Below are 20490 nucleotides of genomic sequence, written 5' to 3' on the forward strand. Positions count from 1 at the left end.
GAGCGGGAGAGAGAGGAGAAAACAGAAGAGAGAGAGGAGAGTGAGGAAAGAGCGGGAAAGGAGAGAGAAATAGGAAGGGGAAAAAAGGGGGAAGGGGAAAAAAGGGGGAAGGGGGAAAAAAGGGGGAAGGGGGGAAAAAAGGAGGGAGGGGGGAAAAAGGAGGGAGGGGGGAAAAAGGAGGGAGGGGGGAAAAAGGAGGAAGGGAAAAAAGGGGGAAGGGGAAAAAGGGGGGGAAAGGGAAGGGAAAAAAAGAGAGGCCTAGGGGCGGATAGAGTCCGGACGTGAGCGGGGAGAACTACAACTCCCGTGGTGCCCCGCGCGGCACGAGACCGGAAGTTCCCGTCGCCCCCCGACGCGGTGTCCATAGCAACGGGGGAGCGGGCCGCCATGGGGCAGGACTACTACGCCGTGCTGGAGCTGGGCCGCGGTGCCACGGACGCCGACATCAAGAAGGCGTGAGGGGCCTTGGTCTTGTCGCGGGGGGGGAAGCCCCGGGGTCGGGGAGAGACCTGGGGGGCCGGGACCCTGTGGGTGGCTGCCGTTCGCCTCCCCCTGCTCCCCACAGCAGGGGCCTGAGGAGGGGAAAGGACCTGGGAGAAGGTGTGAGGGAACAGCCTAGGCTGGGGGGGGGGTGTGTGTGTGTTCTGGGGCGCCGGGGCTGGCTACGAGGCTGGGCTCCCCCCTCCTTTCCCCTTCATAGCTATCGGAAACTGGCCTTGAAGAACCATCCTTTAAAATGCAAGGAGCCCTGGGCACCGGAGAGGTTCAGGCGGCTGGCGGAGGCCTACGATGTGCTCAGCGACCGTAAGTGGGGAGACGACCGTAAGTGGGGAGACGGCTCTCTTCCACGCAGTTAAGGGGCAGGAGGGGTTGGACGGGGTGTGAAGCATCCCTGGTGTGGCCAGAGGCGTGCTGAGCTCTGAACCCCCGGTCCCTGGCACACCCAGGGAGGTGGCATCAGCTTTGCGACCCACAGCCAGGCTGAGAGAGGGCATATGCTCCTGCTTCCATCCCACCTGCTGCTGTTCACAAGGTGGCGGGGAACCCCCCTCTCCAGCCTCCATCCAAGCAAAACCTGGATCTCAGACTGGGGCTCTCACCCCGCACTCAGCATGAGGGGAGCATAGCCATTCCCAACTCCTGCTTGTTCCCTAAGCCATGAAGAAAGGCATCTACGACAAGTTTGGAGAAGAGGGGCTGAAAGGCGGCATCCCCTTGGAGTTCGGCGGCGAGAACCCCTGGACTGCCGGCTACGTGTTTCACAATAACCCTGACAAAGTCTTCAGGGAGTTCTTTGGTGGAGACAACCCCTTTGCAGGTGGGTAGGGGGGCTCTGAGGGGTGGCCCAGGCCAGTCTGTGGCTGTTGTGGTGCTGTGGCCACTGCCAGCTCTGAGCTTTAAGCTTTACGGGGATGTTTCTCTGCTCAGCTACTCTCAGGTTCCTCTGGGGTTGCTGGTCTTCAGTGCTTGGAGGTTAGATCCTGACTTCCCCCAGTCCTGGGTGGGCAAGAGGCCCGAGGGGTGCGTGTTCAGGCTGTCAGCTCTCCCCAACTACTGTTGTGACCCTTTTCTTGGAGGATTTCCATCAAAAAGAGGGGTCAGGTTGGTGAGACTGCTGTAAACACATGAGCAAGATAAAAACACTCCTGGAGAAAAACACTTCAGCTAAAGGAGGAAGGTGGTCCCAGGTAGAAGCAGATGGGAGGTTTCTGGGTGGTGTATTTGGGGTGCTCAGCTTCCACGATGAGGAGGCTCCGGGGGACACCCCTGACCCTCTGATCCCAGTGAGGTGACCCCCTCTCTGCTTGCTCACGCAGAGTTCTTTGCTGAGGACGGCTCAGAGTTGATCCTGCCCTTCGGAGGGCTGCGAGGACGAGGAGCGATGAAGCAAGATCCCCCGATCGTGCGGGATCTCTACCTCTCCCTTGAAGACCTGTTCTACGGCTGCACCAAGAAGATTAAGATCTCCCGCCGGGTAGGGGCAGTGGGGGTGAAGGAGAGGGGAATGCTCCGCAGGGTGAGGAATTTGGGTCTGGGCTCTCCTCCTCTTTGTGTAGGATGTTTTGGCAGCAGAACCTGAGGCTTTAGGGCTGGTCCTGCTCAGGGGGCTCAGCAGGCCATGGCACTGTGTCTGTGCCACGGGGAGGGGTCGGAGCCAAACCCAGCAGAAACGCCAGCAGGATCCAAACCGGTACCCTGCTCTCCTGCTTTTGGCGAAAGGAATTCAGCACGAGAGGTGATGCAAAAGCTGCTGGGAAGGAAGGGCTGATTTCAGAGTGGGGTGGAGAAGGAGCACAGCGTTTCCTGCACTCCCCTGATTTCATTTTTCACATGGGGCTGTGTGTCCTTTGTGCTCTCAGTGACCTGCATCGCCCCCTCTCACTGTCCCGGTCTCCTGGTTTCAGCCCTGAGTTCCTCCTAATTGATCTGTCCCCATTTGTTCCCACAGCCACTTTGCTGTGGAGCGCGAGCTGTCCTTGCTTTCCTCTCTGCCGGCTCGCACGCAGCTGGATGAGCAGAGCAGTTATAACGTCCTCTCTTTGGGCACCCCAGTGTCGCAGATCACCGCTCTGTTTTGTCCATTGGGCCCTGCAGAGAAGGACTTGGCGGTACCGGTGGATAAAAAGCTGGACATGAGCTGGCAATGCGAGTTTGCAGCCCAGAAAGCCAACCATATCCTGGGCTGCATCACCAGCAGCGTGGCCAGCAGGTCGAGGGAGGGGATTCTGCCCCTCTGCTCCCATCGGGTGAGACCCCACCTGCAGTTCTGCGTCCAGCTCTGGGGTCCTCAGCACAGGAGAGACAGGGACCTGTTGGAGTGGGTCCAGAGGGGGGACATGAAAATGGCCAGAGGGCTGGAACACCTCTGCTATGAGGAAAAGCTGAGAGAGTTGGGGTTATTCAGCCTGGAGAAGAGAAGGCTCCTGGGAGACCTTACTGCAGCCTTCCAGTACTTAAAGGGGGCTTGTAAGAAAGATGGAGATGGACTTTTTAGCAGGGCCTGTAGAGATAGGATGAGGGGTGATGGTTTTAAACTAAAAGAGGGGAGATTCAGACTAGATATAAGGAAGAATTTTTTTTACGCTGAAGGTGGTGAAACACTGGCCCAGGTTGCCCAGCGAGGTGGTCGATGCCCCATCCCTGGAAACGTTCAAGGTCGGGTTGGACGGGGCTCTGAGCAACCCAATCTGGTTGAAGATGTCCCTGCCCGTGGCAGGGGGGTTGGACGAGATGACCTTGAAAGGTCCCTTCCATCCCAAACCGTCCTGTGATTCTATTACCCAGCTCTTCTAACCCCCTCGTCCACTCCCCAGGTGATGAACGAAGATGGTCTAACGAGCACCATCAGAGATAAGATCCTAACAATTGACGTGCAGCCGGGTTGGAAGCAGGGCACCAGGATCACCTTCGAGAAGGAAGGAGACCAGGTAGTGACCACAACTTGACATTCTGGGCCAGGTTTCCTTGAGATCAACTGTGCGGTCTTTGCAGGGTTCCCATTGCTGTGGGCAGCTGGCAGCAGGGCTAACGGAGCAATTCAGTGTTACTGTTCTCAGAAACACTCTAAGGAGCCCTTCCTGCCTGGATTTTCCTTAGGATAGATAAAAAATAATTGAAAGGTGTGGCTTTCTGCCTGGCATCACCTTTGCAAAACCCAGTCTGATTTCCCTTAGCTGAGCGGAGTCTTTGATAAAAGACTCCTTTTTTTCTTAAAGGAAGAGAATACCTTTCCCTTCTCTGAAGCCAGCTGAAAGCAGCAACAAAGGGACAGGCATTCGTGTCACCTTTCCCTGTATAAAATAATTTGTTTTACACCAAACCATTTCCAGGTATCTTTATGTTTTTTCCTTCCATTTTAGGGCCCAAACGTCATTCCAGCTGACATCACCTTCGTTGTCCAAGAGAAACTCCACCCGAGGTTTAAAAGAGCCAACGACAACCTCGCTTGCGTCACCACCATCCCCCTGGGAAAGGTAAAGAGCCAAGCGAGGGGACGGAGCCAGCCCAGCTTATGTTTCCCCTCTGGGGCTGCAAATGCAGCTCCGGGTCCCGCTCTGTACCTTGCAGGCGCTGATCGGCTGCACGGTGGACGTGAGGACGCTGGACGGGAGGCTGCTGAACATCCCCATCAACGACATCGTGGAGTAAGTGCCGTGGGGCAAACGGCTGATGGGCTCAGATGGTCGGCTGGGGCCTTTCTGCAGAGCCTGGTGGCCAAGGAGGTAAACGGACGCTTGGGAGGAACCTCAGCATTGGCCTGTTCCTCTTGGCAAGCGCTCGGCACTTCCCAAGCACATCCCCATTGCCTGAATTACTGGGGTGCTTCAAAAGCTTTTCCAGCAGGTTCAGGGCTTGGGGGGGGTCCTACTCATCTGGTTGGGGGCCATGTTGGTGGTAGCAGAGGCAGGGAGAAGGCTTGGCGTGGGTGGGTGGAAGACACGAGTGAGACAAGGGCTGGATGGTACAGCTTGCAGGGCAAGGAACGTGGGGACACAAGGCTGGAAGAGGAGGGCAGGCCACCGGTTGAAGCTGGAGGAGCAAACTTGCCCTAAGAAACCCTCTCGGAAGCATGCGTGGGGCTCTGCATGTGGACACATCGGGGCTCGGGGCCGTGGTCCCCATGTTCAGGATCATCCCACGGCTCCTCTCAGCCCCTTCCTTTGCTTTGCAGCCCCAAGTACTGTAAAGTGGTGCCAGGGGAGGGGATGCCGCTGCTCCAGGACCCCCGGCGCAGGGGTGACCTCCTCATCTATTTCAACATCTCCTTTCCCAAGAAGCTCACTCCTGACAAGAAAATGCTCTTGAAAAGTGCCCTCCTCTCCTAGGGAACAATGACCTTCCCCCTCTCCTCCCACCAATAAAGCTCTACGGCCAGCACTGTGGCTGGGTAGAGGTTGCTCCAGGTACCAGGGACCCTAAAATGCGGGATCACCCTAAAACACAGCACAACACAAGCTAAAACACACCTTCCCCCTTGGGGAAGGGGGGGGACCCCCTGCCTGCACCCCACTCAGGGCTGATGGAGCAGGGGGAGCAGGGACAAGGACTTGGCGGGGGGATGACGACAACCCTGGGGCAGGGGCAGGGGGCTACCTGGGGCAGCCAGGGCATTGGCGTTCCCCAAGAGAGGACACAGGAGTCCCCAACAAACCCTGTGCGGGGGGGTGTGTGTGGGGGGTCTCCCAGTAAGGACATGGGAATCACCAGGGAGGGTCCCCAGCACAGCCCGGGGACTTACCAGCTGCTGCGGGGCTGGTAATGGGGACAGAGCAGGCAAGACCCGGCAGTGGCAGGTTGTACAGAGGTGGGGGTCCCCTGTGGTGGGGTCCCAGGACTGGGCACAGCCATCACCAGGGCATCAAGGCTGCACATCCCATCGCGAGGGGATGAGCCGTCCTTGGGGCTGGGAGGGGGGGCCAGAAGCTCTTTGCATCCACACACTCGGCTTTGATATTTTTTTTTTTTTAATCACAAAAATTATCTCTTCTAAAGCTGATCCCCCAATAGCATGCGACACTCGGGGAAGTTTTCAGATAAAGGCTGGTTTGCCTTTTCCAGCAGCACACCAGGGCTGGGAGAATGACCCTACCCCCCTACTCCCCCAAAAAAAGGTGAGGGAGCCCCGAGTCCTGCTGTGATCACACCCCATAGGGGTGGTTTATTGGAAGCGTCACTAAGGAACAACAGGAATCGCCGCATCCCCCAGTCTTCAAATCAGTTCCACCTGCTCACGCTGCTCGCCTTGTTCCCGCCGCCGCCACTGGGAAGTGATGCTCTTCCCTCCTGGAAAACCTATACACTTTTTTTTCTTCCTCCCTCAACTCCCCTCTGGAAACCTCCGTTTTTCCACATTTCTCCACAAACATTGTCATTTGTCCTTTCATCTCGCCGGTCCCTCTCGGGGGGGGGGATCCCCATCGGGTTGGGGGTGTTCAGCGTCACTGCTCCCTCGCCGCTTCAGCAATTAATATAATTTACTCCTGTGTCTCGCCAACGCTGGCGAGAGGGCCTGGGGTGGGATGGGGGTCAGGATTGGGCCGGCCGGGCCAGCACTGCGACACGCTGCAGTTGCTCGTAGGAGACGAACATCACCACGTTCCAGGAGCCGAGCCGCAGGAAGGAGGGGACGAACCTGCGTCAGGAAAAGCAGCGCTGGAGGGGACATTGCGGGGACACCCCTGCGGTCCCCAACGCCCTGCCTGGCACTCCAGTGGCGGCATGTGGGTGATGCCGCGGTGTGAAGCGAAGCCGGCCCACGCCAGTGTCCGTGCGCATCGTTGCACTGAGTTTGGCAGTGCTCAGTAAGGGCGCGTCCCCAAACTCACCCCTTGTAGAAGCCGGCGAGGCCGTCCTGCATCAGCAGGGCCAGGAAGCAGCTGAGCACATTCCGGTACTGCCCGGGACCGGCGTTCATGTACCGCGTCTTCACCACGTCCACCGGTGACGCCACCACTGTGGCGCAGAAGCCGGCCCCGAAGGCGGCCACGAAGTGGCAGGGGACGTTGTCTGCGGGGCAGAGGCAGGGGTTGAGGGTCGCGGGGACGGGGACGGCGCCCGGCCGCGTTCCCCCCCCAGCCCGGCACCATCCTCACCTGTCATCAGCTGTGCCCGCAGCAGCGCGTCCTTAATGAGATCGTAGGTGACGAGCTCCCCGCAGTTGATGATGGCGTTGCGGGCGATGTTGGGCAGCGTCCCTGCGCGGGAAGGCGGTGGCATTGGGGAGGGCGGTCGCATCCCCTCCTGGAGCATCCCGGATGGGTGCTCCAGCCTTGCTGTCCCCATCCCCATCCTCCCCTACCTCTCCAGAGCCCGCGGACGCCCTCCTCCCTGGCGATGGTGCGGTAGGCATCCATGGTGCCACTGTACCGGCGGACGCCGTCCGGCTGCGCCCCGTTGGCCTGGAACCGTACCTTGACCACGTCGGTGGGCTGGGCACACGTCACCGCCACCGCCCCCGTGGTGCAGCCCGCCAGCACCCGTGCTGCCAGCCCTGTGCCTGGAGAGGGCAGGCGCTGGGACCCCTGGCCCTGCGGGGACCCCCCGGCTGCGTGGGGACCCCCAGGGCGAGGGGTCTGGGGTGGGGTGGGGGGGTTGCTTAGCAGGGGGGGCGTCTCGGTGGGGGTTGTGCACCCAGGGTGGGTTGTTCACTCCCCCCTCCCCAGGGTGGGCTGCTTCCCATCGGGGTGCTCTGGGAGAGGGTCGTGCATCGGGAGAGGGAGGGGTGCGCAGGGACGGGGTCCCGACCGCCTGGACACTCACTTTCGGCACCCTTGGGGGTGTAGAGCTGCTTCACCGAGTCGTACAGCCCAATGCGGATGGAGGCGAAGCTCATCTGCCGCTGCAGCCCGGCCGCCAGCCCGCTGTAGAGGCTGCGGGGTCCCTCGATCCTCACCATGGTGCTCAGCGTCCCCAAAACACCGCGGTACTCCACAGTGCCGATGCTCCGCGGGATCCGCACCTCGCCTTGGATCTGCGGGATGCCACCACGTCACCCTGCCCTCTGCCCACACGTCCCCAAAAAATGCCACCAGCTCTGGGTGGAGCTGGCGTGGGGGGGGGGGCTGCCCGTTGTGGGGTGCTCCCTCCGCCTGTGGGATTTGGGGATGGGGGGGTCGGCGGATCGTACCTGCAGCCGCACTTTGGCAGTGTCCAGGGGGAAGGTGCAGAGGTCAGCGATGCAGCCGGCCACCCCGGCGCTGACGAACTTCATGGCGGCTGTCGGGGGCACCTCGGGGGGCTTCAGACCCACCATTGTGGCAGAGGGGCTGGAAGGAAAGGGGAGGGGGTTTGTGCGGAGCCAGGATGCTGCATCAGCTTCAAGCAGGCGTCCGGTTTGGGGACGGAGGTGACAATGCACCACAGTGGCTCTCGCTGGCTTTGGACAACCCCAAAAAGCCAAATCCTGCCCCATTTCCACGCCTGCATCCCTGGGGAAACTCAGGCCTGGGGCTTCCTCTCTCAGCCGGGGGCTGGCATGAGATTCACCACTGCCCACCCTGCCCTATCCACCCCCCAGCCAAAATGGGGGGTGCTCGGTGAGAGCGTCTCCCCCAGGGTGACCTGCCCAGGGCCAGGTCCCCCGTGGCCTCACCGTAGGGACCTCGGCACCGTGTCCTGGCTCCTGCCTTACACCCCTCTCTGCGCAGCCATTGCCCTGAGAGCCAACTCCTTGGCCCCCCCTTTATATAGCAACCAGGAGGAGATTCCACCGGCCGCCGGGATCAGGTGACAGTGAAACCCAGTTCCCCCAGTGGCATTTGAGCCGATGAGAGTGGGGCCACCCAGCACCCATGACAGGGTGGCTGTGTTTCATCCCTCTGCTCCCCCACAGGACTCGGGCATGGGGGGCGGGTGTGTGGGGTGTGTGTGTCCTGCCCAGACCACCAGCACCCATCACAGTAAAGCTGTGGGGCAGCAGCACCCAACAATGCGGTCCTGCCCATTTGGTGGCAGCTGGGACCTCAGGAATGGGGGAGTCATATGGTTTTTTTAACCTAAAGGCACTCTGGGAAGGACAAGATGCAGAAAACACTTGCCCAAGGCTTTAAAAGCAAGCGGTTCAGAGGCAGAGCAGCACCGAACACTGCCCCCCGCTTTGCCCCTGGCACGGACCACGCAGCCGGAATTCATCCCGGGCAGCTGCCAAGCTTGTCGGCGGGATTTCCTCTGCATGGTGCAACGTGTCCCCCAAGCTCACGTGGACCAGCCGGAGGGCAGGGGCCACATGAGCGGCTCTGAGGTAAATCCCTCCCGTGTTTGTGCTCTGCATGATGAAAACCGTGATGCCCTTTCACGTGTGGCCGTGTGCTGGGTCTGTGGTCAAGGGGAAGGCGCTGCCAGGAGGGACAGGGCTCAGGACGAGGCTGGAGGCCAAGGGTAGGGTGACAGCTCAAGGAATTCCCCTTTTCCTCCTTTTTCTTAAAACTCAGTGTGTTTAACCCTTCATGCTATTTAGCACTACACGCACGTTCGCAAGAGATCGCACGTCCCCGTTGACGTGCAGAAAGCTTCCACTCTTGTGTGCGAGCTCGCCTTGCGCACGAGCACACAGGAGGGATTTCGAGCTGGTTTGATACCCTGAAGTCACCTTTGCTCCCTCGATCGGGCTCCAGGCAGAAGCTCATCTGGCGCTGACACCCCTCTCCGGCTGGTGGCTGTCATGTTTTACTGGCTGGCTGGACCATGCTCCACCACCGACCTAAACATAACAGAAAGAAGTTGTTTATCTCACACCCTAAATATAACGCGAGTCAACATCGTCTCCTCCCCTATGACCGTGTTCCTGACCCAGCCAGCATCCCACCTGGGTTTTTGGGGACACTCAGGATGCATGTTCACATCCCGACCCTCGCCCGGCAAGGGGATGCATTTGCAGGAGAGAGGATGGGGGCTGCTGAGGCTGCGAGGGGCAGCTTGCTGGAGGCTCAGAGCTCTGCAGGCAGGGCAGAAGGGATTTTACCACTGGGGTCTAACCCAGCACGGGCAAGTTGTGTGTTAATGCATTTAGGATTTCCTCTGTGAAAAACAAAACCGCAGAGATGGGAGGAAAAAGGGATGCTGACACTTTGGTTCCTTAAATCCTCAATTCAAAGCGTGGTTTGAAAAGCAGCTCTAATTTGGAGCATTCGCTCGCCTCTGAGATCCGACTCATTCCATGTGGGCTGCACTATACAGCGGTATTCCATTACTTTGCAAAGCAGTGACCTTTACATCTGCCCCCGGCTACACCATCTTCCAGGAAACATTTCCACGATGTCCTCTCCCACTTGTTACTGGAGGCTCTTGGGGGAAGGAGTCCCGTCCACCTGTTAATGACAAGCTTGTGACCTGGCAGCGGGACAATTTGCACCAGCCGACAAGAAACCAAGGGAATTTTATTGAAACACAAACACTGGAGAGCAGTACAAAAATAACTTAGCTTGGTTCGCATCAAAGTCTGTTATCCAAAAGGTACCTGACATAAAAATGTACAAAAATAATTTAGAATATAAAAGTTCCATATTTCTAGTAAACCCCTTTTGTACACACATCAGTATTTTACAGTATCCTTGGCCTGTTTTTACACAAGCACCTTGAGCACATCAATTCCTCTAGAATCAGAAAATTACACTTCCCACCAACTATTTTCGGAAGGTCACTGGGGGAGGGAGCTCATCTTCCCTCCCCATCCACAGCACATGCCGGCAGGGAGGCAACAGTTCTCTGCTTGCCGATGGGATGGCAAATTTCTCACGTTCTCCATCCTTTGGCTGAAGAAAAAGGAGCTGTCTCAAAATGGGATGCTTTGTGTTTACTCAAAAAAAAAAAAAAAGTTAATGAATTTCAAATGAATACATCCCAAAAATGGATTATCTGGAGACCAGATAACAGCTCATCAGTTACCCGAAGTGTTGAGACTCATTGGGGACTTGCCCTTGCAAGACACAAAGTCTCTCAGCTCCCCTTGGTTGACCACCAGGCTTTAAGTCTCTCTAACGGGATACCAATTAGGCAAATTAAAAATCAGATCCTGAAACCTATGGCTTCCATCTCCTCTTCCCTGGAGGCTGATGCGTCAGGCTGTGTCTCAGGAAGCAGCCGCTGCGGACGGCCTCTCGCCAATGCTATTCCTTCTTGGACAACTGAGCAGAGAAGATCCTGGCGATTCTTTTGGTTTCCTCTTCCGAGAGATCGGCCACGGGCCTGGGACGATTCGGCCTTCGGTACGGGATCCCCTCTGGCACTGCTCCGCTTCTGCTCTGCGGAGAGAAGGAACAAGACGTTAGAGCCCTGCCAGTTCTGCCCCGCGCCTGTTTTCTGATTGTGGCAAACCGCGGGGTCACGCAGCATGCAAGGAGTTGGACACACAGGAAAAAACCCTCATGATGTGTTTTCTGTTGCTCACCGGTTCTCCTCGGAGGATTTTTTTTTCTCTTGTTCTGCACGCTGAGACACAACTGTTTGGAAAAAGACCTGTCTGCTCCAACTGTTTGGAAAAAAATCCACGATGGTGAAATATTTCCCTGCCCAACACAATATTAGGTGCTGCAATGCTATTCTTTCTCAATGCTGCAGAAAGCAAAAGCTGAAGACCAAAATTAGAAAGGTCCAAGCCACACAGTTTGGCTCTGGCAAGTGAACTCTGAATTCGTGAATCTCTATCCTCAGCCAAAGTCATCTTGTATAAAGCCGAAAGGAATTACACCAGTGTGTTCACTGGGCTCTGATTCTCTGAATTTTGGTTTTCGACTATTATTTCATTTTTAATTTGCAGAACCACCTTGCAATGGAGAGGAAAGGCTCCTACACAACAAATCCAAGCCTGCTGACAAACTAGATAGGCCGGTCTCCGTTGCCTGCAGGGGCCCCTAAGCAGCAGCAGCCCATGAGATGAAAACCACCATTTTAAGCATTTTAACATCATCCTTGGTTTGCATGCATCCTCCCAGCAGTCAGGCTTTCTCCCAGGGCAGATAATTTCAGCGTTCAAAGAAACTCGCATTTCTCCCCAACTAGTTTAGAGCCAGGTTGTGCCTGTGAAACACTGAGAAAGGAGAAATCCGGCCTCAGCTGCCTTTAGAGGCTGAAGCAAGCGGTGCTCATTTAGGACATGCTGCTCATTAGCTGCAGGGCCAGGACAGTCTGCTGGCAAGCAGGGTTGATTTGGAAAGCCGATACGACGGTCCGGCCTTTCCCCTACATCGCTGGGCTGCTTCTCCATCCCAGCCGGGCTCAGCCTCGCTGGGCACAGTCACGGTGGAAAGGTCTCCTGAGGTGATCAGCTCCCTCCCATGAGAAACGGCACCAGGATCCTGTTCATGTGCGCTCCCCGCTTTGATGTGCACTGTTTGCGGGGAGGGGATGGCTTTTTTAGGAATAAGCAGGTTTGGAGATTTCTTGTGTTTGGTTACCTGCACTTTACAGGCTCAGATGACAAGCACATTGAGTATTAGCCTTGTGACAGCATTGCTGGTGAAGACCCTTATGGGAAAACAGTCTGCAGATAAAAAACACACCCTGATCTATATATCCTGTGTTTGCTAGAGCCAGGGCAAAGCACAAGAGGCTAACTGTAAGCTAATTTAACATCAGCTACAATTTCTGCAAACAGACAAGACCACGAGAGGCCATAACCGCAGATCAAGATTTCCTAAAGGACCATTTTCAGATACGCTGACCCAGCCTGCTCCTGCACAGCCAGATTTGGGAGACAGACGGATCAATGCTCACAAAGATGACGGTTTTGGTCACTGGCTGTCTGGTTAATAAAAAGGATGACAAGGGTGGGAACAGCTTGCGTAGTTTCACATCCAACAGTGCAGAAAAGGCTTCCAACAAGCTAACCATAAATTCCTATACCCTAAATACCATCTCCTAGTTTCATTGGGCTAATTGTGTAAATTATGTGAATAGTGCTGCAAAAGACTTCAAACTGTATCCAGGAAAATGCTATGGCTTGTAGTAATTTAAAACAGTGCCCACAATTATCATACTGAAAAATATATATCTATATTTATGAGAATCCTTGCTTTGTTTTTCTTTCTCCTTAATGCTGCTCTAGGATGATTTTTCCTAAAGCAAAATGTAAGACGCCGAGAGAGATTAAATGCAGACCTGGCAACATTAGGAGCTTAAAAACCACAAGAGAGAGATGCTTGTTGGACAAACTAACTCCCTTTGACAGCATATTCTGCTCAAGGTTGTTCACAGAAGACCCTGTCAGTAGCTTATTCTTCCCATACTGTTTTCTGTGCCAACTGTCTATGAAACAGCTGAAACATGAGTATTGGCTGGAGACGGACAGTAACCAGCTCACGCTGGCTCTGTGCTGGCCCCTGATCTTTGTACAGCATTCGTAAGCAGTTAATAGAGAAAAAATGTTCAAAGTGAAAGCTCAGAGGACTGGTAAAAGGGTTCTGGTTTTAGTGCATCAAGCAGCATTCGCTTCTGAACACCAGTTTTATATATTTGCAAAGAACCGGTATGGATCGCCCTATCCCTTGGCCCAGGAAGGTCTGTAACCGTAACAAAAACAAAAAACCAAGGAAATTCTGGCTCTTAAATCTGATACACTGGCCAAATGGCAGCTAGACAACCCTGCGATGCTTCTCTGCGCTGGCACTGTACTTCAGAAACTCTTCTTTCCTTCCAGTTGCGATGTTGTTTGTCCTGTTCTACCCTGGAGGAGGCTACACCACTAACATACCTAAAAAAGATTGTCTGAACAACCACGTGCATGTGAAAAGCTTGCAGGAACTAACTGCAATATTAAAACCGAGGCAGGTTTACACTGTAGCAATGGCTCCCTATCAAATTCTCCAAACCATCCAATTAACCTTATTTCAAAGGGTCACGAAACTGCACTTCTTACCTCTCACAATTCCCCTCTCACGCATATTTGTGCTACACACATCTTCATGCACAGCTGGGAACTGAGAGACAGCAACTCACATTTTGAATGTAAGAAAATAAACACAGATGGCTTTCACTGACCCAACAGGACATTTCTAACAAATTTCAGTGAGAGCAGCTGCATGTCCTGCAACTCAGAAGAGAAGGTAACATATCATGTAGGATAAGATAAAGGAAAATAGAACCAAATTACCTTAAGAATCCTAGACCCACCTACCATCCCAGAGACAGCACAGCTGAGTATTTGTGTAGAAATGAAACAACAGGGTTTGTTTGGCTTGCACAAACCCAGTGACCCAAACCAGCTGTAAAATAATCTTACCCTGGTTGTAAGAATTTGTAAAATTGATTCTAAATGAGAAATTAAATGAGATTTTCTCTTTTGTTCTTAGAGTTAACAATCCAGAGGTGCCACAGTACTTCTCCTGCCTCAAGTGAAGCCAGGGGCATGTCACAAACCGAATTGTTCCGGATCAACTCTGGTCGGCCAAAGAGGCTCCTGCAGAAAATACTGCCCCTCGCTCGCATTTTGCCATCAGCGCAATAACATACCTTGAAAGAGCACTGTACTCTAAAAGCGAAAATGTCACAGCAGAGCAGGTGTCTGCTGCTATCAGATGACACCGAGGCGACGGATAGCAGTTCACATGCTCCGGACTGTCAGTAAACAAGGTGTGTTGGAAAACATACCGCTTGCATACCGTTTCAGATAGAAGTGGCTAAAATACTCCTCCCCCCAATTTTCATAACGCCGTGTCCATTTGCAGCAACACAGAGGTGTTAAGAGGCATGTATCTATCCAAAGGACCTTCCTAAAAATGAACTTCCAGCTGTGGGAAAGGTTTAGCAGCATTTCTTGCTGCTATTCTACAGGCACAGGTGTGAACCAAAATGAGAGAAGTTTAAAACCACATTTAACACTCCCAGCTCACACAGATGATCAGAAGCCATATGAAATTACACTTGCAGGTTTAGCTTCACTGACAGTTTTGGGATAAGGCTATAGGAAAGAGCTACACTTCTATACTTACATCTGTATAAAGCTATTTTTCTTTGAAATATGCAAATTCCTCACACATATAACATTTAGCAAGACATTCTAGCCTCAATGCTCCATTTTTAAGATGCTCCTTTGATACATCAAACAGGCTGTTTCAAACAGTCAAAAGTTTTAACCTTCTGCATAGTTTCGAGAGCACACAACTGAAATGTCATGTTTACACCGTTTGCTGCCTCCGAAACAGGCTTTGCCAGTTCAGATACAACCTGAGCACAAGCAGTGCTTGCCCTGGGTTTCTCCTTCTTCTAAGCCAATGGAGTCACACACTCCAAGTATCTGATGCTCAGCCATGAAGCACACACATTTAATCAGAAAGGTACAAGAGGAAAGAGGACTTGCGCACAGAAGATCACGCTTCACTTTTCTTTTTATAGAAATGGCAGCGATACGGCAGGACACTTAAACCAGCCGAGGATTATCTAATTGCTGTGTGCCAGGGATTGGAGTAAAGCAAACAGATTTATTAGCATTTTATACATCTTGGGGTGTGTGTGTTGCTTATTTCAAGGTCAAAGAATTCTGGTAACCAAGGCAAAGAATGTTTCGGCCCTGTGGCTCAGCAAGTTTAATGGCTAGTTTTGTTTGCGCACAGTGATGAAGGAGTGAAAACAGATCTGTGTTAATAGGCTACAACCTACCCCTGGAGTGACCTTGCACCTACTTCTGCTTTCTGGACAGGAAAAGGTTTGTATGAAATCACAGACCACAGCCAGCAACTCCGAAACGGATGCAAAGAACACAGCCACCTTTTCTTTTTTTCTGATTGTGAAAATGAAAGACAACATCAGCATTTCTGTTCAGCAGGTTAGGAGGACAAATTTAGCGAGTCAAAGCCTTAGCTCTCTTCTCTGGGTAAGCTGAGTAAGGAAAAAGAAGAGCTTTAGTGGCTGCGACTGAAATGGGAGCAGATCAAGAAGAAGTATTACAACCAAGAAAGGATGTTTGGACTGTTGCTAGCCATCTGTATTTTTAGAACAGATAAAAGCCTGTTATTCTGAATCTGCCTAAGTCTGTGTTATAAAAGTGTTATTTATAATTTACACTGAAGGTAGATCTATGTATATACAAATATTAATTATTCTGAGTAAAACTGGTTTCCATATAAGTTTCCTATCCTTTTGGAATATTCATAGAAGTGAGGGGGGGGGTGCGAAATCACGATATTCTAATGAAAAGTTTATTAACTCTCCAATTTTTTGAATACTTCCTCCTGCCCTGCAAAACCCCAGCTTCATTACCAGTAGACTGGGCCAATTCTGAAAGGCAGCAAGCCTTAATATCGGTTTCCCAGCCAGAATATCATTGGAATCACATTTAAATGTTTTTACCCTAGCATATGATTGCCCCAAACCCTGACCAGAATCGATGTTGCAGTGCTCTCTGTGTGAAACACACACCTAGAGAGATTAAGTTTTTGCCCTGAAAAATCACCAATAGTATATAAAACAACATGGAACGTATGAACGCAGTAAAGGCAAAGAGGGAGGAGAAGGGAGGCCAGGGGCAGCAGTCAGAAATAAGATTTGGATAGTAATCTGGGCCACCTACACAATGGCTCAGACTCATTTAAAAAAATAGTTGTAGCTTTACAGTAAATACGATAGTGTTGGATGCTGTTAAGTTCAGCCATGAACTTGGATAATTTTCCTTAGGTTGAATCAGGAACTGCCTGGAGAAGGGCTACAAGGAGAAAAATGCAAAGCTGATCACTGAACTTGTAAAGCATCAGAAGTTGAACCAGGACTTATGGATCAGACAGGACAGCAGGTGACCAGTGTGGAAGAGGAGAGCTGGGGAAGACCTCAAGAACTGGAAGCCTGAGTCTGATGGAATGGAGAAAAAAGGTAAAAAAATTTCCCATTTCATGAGGCTCTGCAAAACTCAGGTCCCTGGAAGGTGACCACAGCATCTGGGCTAAGGCTTGAGCTGCTGCAGCACCTTCTCAGATCCCCATGTCCTCACAGCACGAGCTGAGAAAACCCTTTTGTCTCAAAATGCTGCCAGCTCACTTGACGTGGCTGCCCACTTCACCTCCTAGCTGTTTCTTCATCATTTTGCGTAGGAAGACAGGGAAACTGGGGAGTCAGACAAGACAGGGAGAGGAGGCAGGAACACTAGGGAGGCCAGGAGAGAGGTTTGCCAGCTGCCACGTGAGCGAGAGGGGACTGCTGATCTTCAGACGAGAACAGCTCCGATTTCAGCCTTGCTGTCACGCTCCATGTTTGCTGAACGGCACAGAAACCAAACAAACCCAGATTTAGAAACTGATGTTCTTAAGGCTAATTAAGGACAAAATTATGAGAAAGCAGTTTTCCTGAACTCTGTTTTACCACTGGCATAAACTTCTTGTTCTTCATACAGGGTGTTTGATGCTGGGGGCACAACACGAGGCACAACTGAGTCCTGTCTCAACAGCCCCCTACAAGTGCTACAGTGAAGGATTAGCTGTAGCTAATCCTGGAATTAAGCTGGTTTAAGGTCAGCTATATCCAAATAGTGCTAATATTCTCCCTAATTATTAACCACTTTCAGGAGTGTGTTTCTAGCCACTAAGCTTAGCACTGCGGAGAGAGGGAATTCAAGTAAAGCTGGTATTAATATCAAACCGTAGGTTTGAATGATGATTTGCAGATGCACAGAAAGACATGGTGCTTCCACAGGAAGAACGAGAGCTAACTCTGCAGAGAAAGCAAAACTCAGAAGTGGGGGCATGACAGCAAGACAGAGGGGAAGGGGGTATCAGTGACAGAGGCAAACACAGAGAATTTGAAGGAGATTCCAGAGGAGAAACACATCTGAGATTCTGCTTCTGATTTAATCCAAAATATTTAGACACAGCATGAAAAGTATGCTTAACAAACACTAAGACACACTGCAGTCTAGGTGCTATAATCAAGATACATCTTAGGATCCTTAAAGCATACTATGCCCAAGACTCCCTCATAGAGGTCTCTGCTTTCATCAGGAATAAGTTTCAAGGGCTTTAGGAGAAGATAATGTTAAGTAAATCAGAAGAAAAATAATTTTTACAACACAAATCAGCAAAAAATCAGGTATATTACCTGAGCCGTAAACATGTTCATTAATTTAAAGTAGTTTCCATTACTTCAGCACTATTAGATCCTGCCTGTTTCTGTTCTATTTAATTAAGCAAGCTGTTTCTAATTACATAAATGTTCCTTACAGCATTTGTTTCATAGGTCATAAGGAGGGGAACCAACGCATTATCTTTTCTGGGAGTGGTAAACAAACAGCCCAGCTGCTGCAGTGCCCAGGTCCACATCAACATCCACAGCAAAGCTATGGCTGGAAAAGAATAATATGTAGACCTCAAAACAATTGAACCACAAACCTCTTGCAGTAAATTAATGTTTATGCACATAAAACCACCTATGAAACAGCAAAAGCAATCAACAGCGTTCCCGTATGAGGAACTATCTCTCCAACTATTTTACTATTCCCTCCATCAAAGAACAGTTACTTGATACCTCTCAAGGAGAGGCTCTCTTGCTGCAAATTCCCTCATTTCACCCTGACCTAAAAGATATAAATTGGAGTCATAATTATAAGTTACAGCTTGTGTCCTCAAAATTAGGCACCTTACCTCCCATTAAAGCACAGAGAAGCATGGAGTGAGCACCTGCCACTTCTACTGACCCCAATGGAGAAGAGCAACATTTGCAATTGTATATAGACAAACCGGTTAACATAAATGCATAAGTATCACCGACGACGCAGCCATGAATGTTAAAAATGATTCTCACAGAGAGAAGAGGTATCAGAAAGATTCTCCTTGACTCGATTTGGAAACCATCACTTCTAACCTGAGCGCAGACAGGCAAAGAAAGGGAGAAGTACTTTTGTTCCTGCTTTGACAAACAGACTCCGTTAAGCTAGGACAATAAAGTAAAGGATGTCCCATACTTACTTTCAGAGCTGCAGAAGGATGAGAAGAAATGCTGAGCAGTCTCATGGAGGCTTCCATCTGCTGGGGTGGAAGGAAGAAGTTGGGAACAACAACAGGATCAGATCTGAGCAGAACTGTTAAGGAACAACCTTTGGCAGCATGTAGTTGCACAGAGCTCCACAGGAGCTGCAGATTTGGAATGCCTCACTGTAACAGCTGTTAATGGATCCCAGATGCTGAATCTCATTCATTTAATCAATATTCTATCATTCTGAACACTTGTTTCTCTCACCTGGCCTCACAGAGCATGGACACCAACTTGCTTTACAGTAATACCTCACATGTTTGTAGAGTACTTCATCCTGAAAAAATTCCAACACGACTTAGTGAAACTGAATGCGAGATTTGGGATCTGTGCAAGAAACGTGGCAAGTGTTTTAAATGCAAAATAAACTATGTTTCTTTTAATACAGAAGAAACACAAGAGCTATAATAGTGCCAACATGGGGGGAAAAAAATGCAAGACGACATGTTGAAACTACCCAAAATGAAATAACTCTCATGGATCACAGAATATATTGGTTACAAATGGTAAGGAAGTCATCACTACGCTGCGCAAAACACAACATAACAAGGTCTTCCAGTACCTTCTCAGGTCATCAATTCTAGACTCATTTCCCAGGGAAGAGCTCCACACGGTGAATTTCTTTCCTGAGGACAGTCAGATTCTAACCAAGAAATAAGACAGGCTCCTTGAATACAATGTGTGCTTAAGAAAAGAGAAAAGAAGGATACAAAACAATTTTTGGTTTGGCAGACTTTTCTAACTCTTCCAGTGGGTCTTCACTACTGTCATCAGAAAAGCTTTCACCGTTTCCTTCCGAGCCTGCTTGGGCTGATACACTCTTAACACAGATCTCATCAGAACCACTTTCTTCCTCATCTTGACGATCTTCATCTACAACCTCACTGTTTTCCTCCTTCTCTCTTTCTGTGTTTTTTGCGTTGGTTAAACCAACATCTGGTGGAAATTCCAGTATTTCTTTGGAGACTGCATGAAACTCTAAATTTTGCTCTACAGGTTTAGTGTTAAATGCTCTGTCCCAATCACAATTTCCATTTTCTACATGGCCATTGGCTGTTTGATGCACTTCGGACAAATGAGTAGGCTGAAACAGCTCTTTCTCTGTTGTTTCTTTGCCACTACTCAAGCTTTGAAAGCCTTCTGTTACTGCCCAAGGACTGCTCTTGTCTGCCTGGAGGCTAACACGTGGGCTAAGGGCGGTGAGCGTGCTTTGGTTGTCACCTTGTAGTATGCCAGAGAAGGTGCTGCTCCGTCTGCTGTTTCCTGTTTGGAAACAATCTATATCCACCAAGTGCTGATCTTCAGGCCCCAAGTCTACGGACTGCTGGTCAGCAGCCTGCTCCACTTCAGATAGCACACTGGACCAGGGACTAGTTTTGTCTGTTATGGTTGTTATTTCGTTAAGAGTTCGTGGTTCTATAACGTCTTCTTCATATTCTTCTTCACTGTGTGGTTGGATGGCAAAAGCACCTTCATCTTCCTGGATGTAGTCTGTTGGCAAAGGATGCTCATCTTCAGGGACGGCCTGGTCTAGAAATTCATGCAACATGTGTCTCTCAAACACAGATCTCCCAAAAGAGCATGGATGCTGCGTATCACTGCAAACGCTGGGTGAGTCCAACTCAAGTTGGCCTTGACATACTTCAGGTCTGGCTTCTTCATCCTTCTGGCTGGGTGCATACATAGCACCCAGCTTTCTGCTGCTGTCTTGATGCACATTAGAAGATTCTTTACTATTTTTAGTTATAGTCTGTAAGTCTGATTAACAGAAAACAGCATCAGTAAATGCACAGAACAACAACTCACCTTTTACCTGATTTATTTGGGCTTTCTGCAGAAAATCAGATATGTAAGAATGGTTAGGAGTTAAACATGCACAGCTTTGTCAAACACTCTGCTGATGTGATCACATTCTGCTCTCTACTATTGACAAGGCCAGGAGAAGGACAGAAATGCTAATGAAAAAAGGAAATGTTCAGGATGAAATACTGGGAAATAAGTAGAAATACCTACATCAATATAAAGAAAAAAAATTGGGACAGTGAA

General features: G+C 51.0%; 3 protein-coding genes and 1 long non-coding RNA gene across 6 annotated transcripts in view; 2 read left to right on the plus strand and 2 right to left on the minus strand.

The window, feature by feature from the left end:
- Positions 1 to 360: 360 nt before the first annotated feature.
- Positions 361 to 5028, plus strand: DNAJB13 (DnaJ heat shock protein family (Hsp40) member B13). 2 transcript variants are annotated; one of them, XM_075050469.1, is made up of 8 exons: positions 361 to 455; positions 701 to 804; positions 1157 to 1318; positions 1818 to 1975; positions 3315 to 3428; positions 3861 to 3974; positions 4069 to 4145; positions 4673 to 5028. In XM_075050469.1, exons 1-8 carry the CDS (start codon positions 388 to 390, stop codon positions 4824 to 4826), a joined length of 951 nt encoding a protein of 316 aa, XP_074906570.1. In that variant the 5' UTR covers positions 361 to 387; the 3' UTR covers positions 4827 to 5028. The 2 variants fall into 2 exon arrangements, with proteins under 2 accessions (XP_074906570.1, XP_074906571.1); XM_075050470.1 differs by lacking the exon at positions 361 to 455 and adding an exon at positions 508 to 600 and having other exon boundaries at positions 4673 to 5025.
- Positions 5029 to 5447: 419 nt separating this feature from the next.
- Positions 5448 to 8195, minus strand: LOC142041443 (putative mitochondrial transporter UCP3). The gene is made up of 7 exons (XM_075050290.1): positions 8093 to 8195; positions 7628 to 7766; positions 7261 to 7471; positions 6800 to 6997; positions 6594 to 6695; positions 6327 to 6507; positions 5448 to 6133 (listed from the first exon to the last, which is right to left on the minus strand). Exons 2-7 carry the CDS (start codon positions 7751 to 7753, stop codon positions 6028 to 6030), a joined length of 924 nt encoding a protein of 307 aa, XP_074906391.1. The 5' UTR covers positions 7754 to 7766; positions 8093 to 8195; the 3' UTR covers positions 5448 to 6027.
- Positions 8196 to 8431: 236 nt separating this feature from the next.
- LOC142041444 (uncharacterized) lies at positions 8432 to 18362 on the plus strand. The gene is made up of 4 exons (XR_012653478.1): positions 8432 to 8740; positions 13785 to 14064; positions 16105 to 16296; positions 17639 to 18362. It is a non-coding gene; the product is annotated as an uncharacterized LOC142041444 (long non-coding RNA).
- The window catches only part of C2CD3 (C2 domain containing 3 centriole elongation regulator), a 51886-nt gene continuing 40192 nt past the window's right edge, over positions 8797 to 20490 (minus strand). The window contains exons 31-34 of one of the 2 annotated variants that reach the window (XM_075050287.1): positions 19155 to 20202; positions 18381 to 18483; positions 10886 to 10966; positions 8797 to 10739 (exon numbers count right to left, since the gene is read on the minus strand). In XM_075050287.1, coding sequence (XP_074906388.1) covers positions 10605 to 10739; positions 10886 to 10966; positions 18381 to 18483; positions 19155 to 20202 — 1367 coding nt within the window. In that variant the 3' untranslated portion in view covers positions 8797 to 10604. The remainder of the gene's footprint in view (positions 10740 to 10885; positions 10967 to 18380; positions 18484 to 19154; positions 20203 to 20490) is intronic. The other variant, XM_075050288.1, reaches the window with a different exon arrangement.

The sequence above is a fragment of the Buteo buteo genome, chromosome 18 (genome assembly GCF_964188355.1).
Source record: "Buteo buteo chromosome 18, bButBut1.hap1.1, whole genome shotgun sequence".
Classification (NCBI taxonomy): domain Eukaryota; kingdom Metazoa; phylum Chordata; class Aves; order Accipitriformes; family Accipitridae; genus Buteo; species Buteo buteo.